Source organism: Chrysochloris asiatica, unplaced genomic scaffold (assembly GCF_000296735.1).
Source record: "Chrysochloris asiatica unplaced genomic scaffold, ChrAsi1.0 scaffold00028, whole genome shotgun sequence".
NCBI classification, from domain to species: Eukaryota; Metazoa; Chordata; class Mammalia; order Afrosoricida; family Chrysochloridae; genus Chrysochloris; species Chrysochloris asiatica.
The window spans coordinates 5,831,879-5,835,275 of record NW_006408546.1 but is presented as its reverse complement, the minus strand read 5'-3'; the positions used below and the strand labels follow the sequence as shown (position 1 = coordinate 5,835,275).

Here is a 3,397-nt window from a genome sequence, read left to right as displayed (position 1 = left end):
ACTGAAAATTGTCTAGGAAACTTTCTGAAGGTAAACAAGTTAGGAATAGTGTGGGATAAAGCACTGGACCACAAGGTTGGCCGTCCAAACTCACCAGCTGCTCCAAGGAAATCCTATATTGGATTGCTATGAGTCAGAACCAACTCGATGACACTTACCAACAATAACAACAAAAAGTTGAAAATTGAGTCTTGACTCAATTAGAGGGTTTATTTTTCTCATAATAAAATGAACACGTTTAAAAGAGTTTTGTGACATTGCTGAAGGAGGGCACAAGCCAAGCCGTCCGTGACTGAGAGGTGAAGGACCAAACATGGCCTGTCTGCAGGCATGGCTGAGAAAAATAAAAAGGAAAAACAAACAAATACACACATGCTAAAACAAAACAAAACAACACCTCCCCACCCCTAGCAGTCTATGGAGCAGAAGAATAGTTAGATGCTCACATTCCTCGTCCCCAATGATAGAGTCCTAATGGGTTTATCTCATTTGGGCAGACATTATGAAGCTGAAAAGCAGAATCTCAGAGCTGGAATTCATGTAAAATATCCTTTCACAATGAGGAAACCCAGGCTCCAAGAAGTAACTGAGAGACCTAATTAATGGATAAAAAGAATAAGCTGCTCTGAAATCGTAGAGCTTATTTAGTGGCCTTTAAAACATTACCCCTGGTAACTGTAAAGTCTCAGAAGAAAATACCCTCTGCCTATGGTTTCAAAAATGCAACGAAGGAAAAAGCTAGAAGAATTTGGATGCCATCTATTGGTAGAAAAATGTATAAGGGGCCTCTAGGTAACAAAGCTTGTTAGAGACATTATAGGTCATAAAGGGTCCCCAGATAGAAGAACAAGAGACAGAGGAAAATGTGATTCCTGAATCAGCTTATAGTATGTGTATTTGTTCTCGATCAACTCTTAGCACCTTAAGAAGTGTTTTCTTAGAGCATTCTTCTCTGCTTTCCAGTAATTACAGCCCACCTCAGGCATCTACAGGATTACCAGAGGAAGAAACATCAGTCAATTCTCAAAATCAATACGAAACGGGTTGGGGGGGGGGGGGAAGGAGCACATTTTAGCTATAAATAGTAAAGGGGGTGGGGAGATTCAAGCTTCTTTTTTGATCCACAGCCTTAAAAAATAAATCCTGTTATTTAGAGCAGTCCCCTTGACTGGTTGAGTATGTAACCATCCTACAGCTTGAGGGGAAAAAAAGAAAATAGACACACTTTCAAAACAAAATGCTCACTGTGACTCAGTCAAGGAAGCGTCCAAGGGTTTTAATGCAGGGCACTGACTCTCAGCTTGTTTTTCCCTTTCATCATCTGCTACCCTTAAAGTAATGGTATCAACTACATTGGTAAGAATCCACATTTCTTCCCTTTTGTTCCCTGGCTCCATTCCAGCATTTTACTTGTCACACTGATGGGTGAGATGCTTTCATATTGGCAAAGGACACTGAGCGGATGTCTCCCCTTATGTTATCAAACAGACCCAGCGAGTGAATCTACCCAGAGCTGGAGCCTCCTCTGCGGTTTGGGAACACCACTGACAGACACCGTGGCTCTGTGGCTTGGCTTTAGATACTTTTGACTATGGCTGTAGAACCCAACAGCTCAGAATCCATGAAAAGGAGAGTTGGAAGGAGGTGAGTGATACAGAGAAGGGGGTTGTAATGTCCCCAGTTTTGAGGGAACTCTTGCTGCTGGGCAACCTACTGTGGGGGTAGTGATTGTTACCGTAAATGCATTAGCTCTGGATGACTCTTCTTTTGTGGAGAGGTGCTGTTGATTTTATATGAGCGGTGAGAGTGAATTCTGCCTTATGTACCTGCAAAGAACCTCGTTGGGTTTACCTTCAGTATCAGGCCTTGAAGAGGGGGGAAAAAACCCCTAAGTTTCTGGCATAAATCTGCACGTGTGTTCTGCACACTGGCTTGCAGGCAACTGTTTGTTTCTAATTAGGGAACTGAAGCCTGCTGGCAGAGGAAACCATATTTGTCACAAGTCATGGTGTTGTGTTTAGTGTTTATGTCTATGTTTTTAACACAGGGAGGGGCAAAGAAGACTTCACTGTGTTTTTCCCTTGGGGCTCGGACTCCGTTACTTCTCCTCTATGATCCACAGCAATTGGAGTCTTATTCACAGGGGAATTGCCATTCTCCCAGTTTGTGGCTAGCCACATGGTCAGCAGTTCAAACCTACCAGTTGCTCTTCGTAAATTCCATACAGGGTAGCTATGTGTCGGGACTGATGTGATGCTACTTAACAACAACAATTTTCCCGTTAATTAATTTGTGTTCTCTAGTTTTGTTGTGCAGACCACTCAAACCCCAACAGCTATTTTTCTTAGACAAAATAGATACAATAACACATATTTAGGTAGATTGTTGTGAGAATGAAATGGGCTTGTCATTAGAGTGCCTAGTATATTGTCTGAGAATAGTGCATGCTCCCCACTGCCATCGTGTCGATTCTAACTCATAGTGAACCTTTGATGCTGTAAATCGTTAAGCAAGCAGAAAGTCACATCTTTCTCCTATGGAGAGGCTAGTGGACTTGAACTGTCCACCTCTTAGCAGTCCAGTGCTTTCCCTACGATGTCACCAGAACTCCTTATTAGTACATGCTCAACACATCTTAATTCCTCACTTACAAGACAAGGAATGCGTGACAAATTATCTCTTGGGTTTTTGTATTTTTTGTTTTTGTTTTTTTAATTTAACAGATGTGTATTTATTACTACTATATGCCAGACTTTGGAGTTTATTTATTGCCCCCTATGTGCCAGGCACTGGAGTGATATCAAGACAACCCTCTTCCAAAAAACAAATAGACTTTTTACCTGTTTTCATGGAGCTTAGATTCTAGAGGTGGCCACATTTAATAAATACAAGGAAACCTACACTCCCTTTCCACTTCCTCCCCTTCATCTTTGTAAATTCAAGCCAACTCAAGTTTCAACCTCCCCTCACAGACTGCCTCTGAATGAAACGTTGAAGAACTCTTTTCTGACTTAAATTTTTCATATTTAGTTAACAATGTTATCTTGGTTTGCTTGCCAAACATCCGTCCCCAGTTTCCTTGAGGGAGGATCCTTAAGTTCATTTGAGAACCATCCCTGTCTCACTCTCCTTCTGAGTAGGGGAAGCTTCCCTCTTGGCTCCAGGTGTGCTAGACAACACAGTGATCAATCACTCTCAGACCTGTAGAAGGTCTGAACTATCAGTATAATCTGAGTGGTTTAGAGTAAATTCTGTCCCAAACCACAAAGATTGAACTATGTGTATAACCACATGACCCATGTTTTCCAATCAATGTGAATCCCAGGATTGCCTTCAGTGTACAGGCAATCTCCCTAAGATCCTTTTCAGGGACCTTGTTAAATATTATTCTACTTCA

At 41.7% G+C, this 3,397-nt stretch overlaps 1 protein-coding gene across 1 annotated transcript in view; it reads left to right on the top strand.

Annotated features, from left to right (window-relative positions):
• Window positions 1-1,395: 1,395 nt before the first annotated feature.
• CPNE4 (copine IV) overlaps window positions 1,396-3,397 on the top strand; it is an 853,737-nt gene continuing 851,735 nt past the window's right edge. The window contains exon 1 of the mRNA XM_006840023.1: window positions 1,396-1,644. Within this exon, the coding sequence (XP_006840086.1) occupies window positions 1,592-1,644 (53 nt within the window). The 5' untranslated portion in view covers window positions 1,396-1,591. The remainder of the gene's footprint in view (window positions 1,645-3,397) is intronic.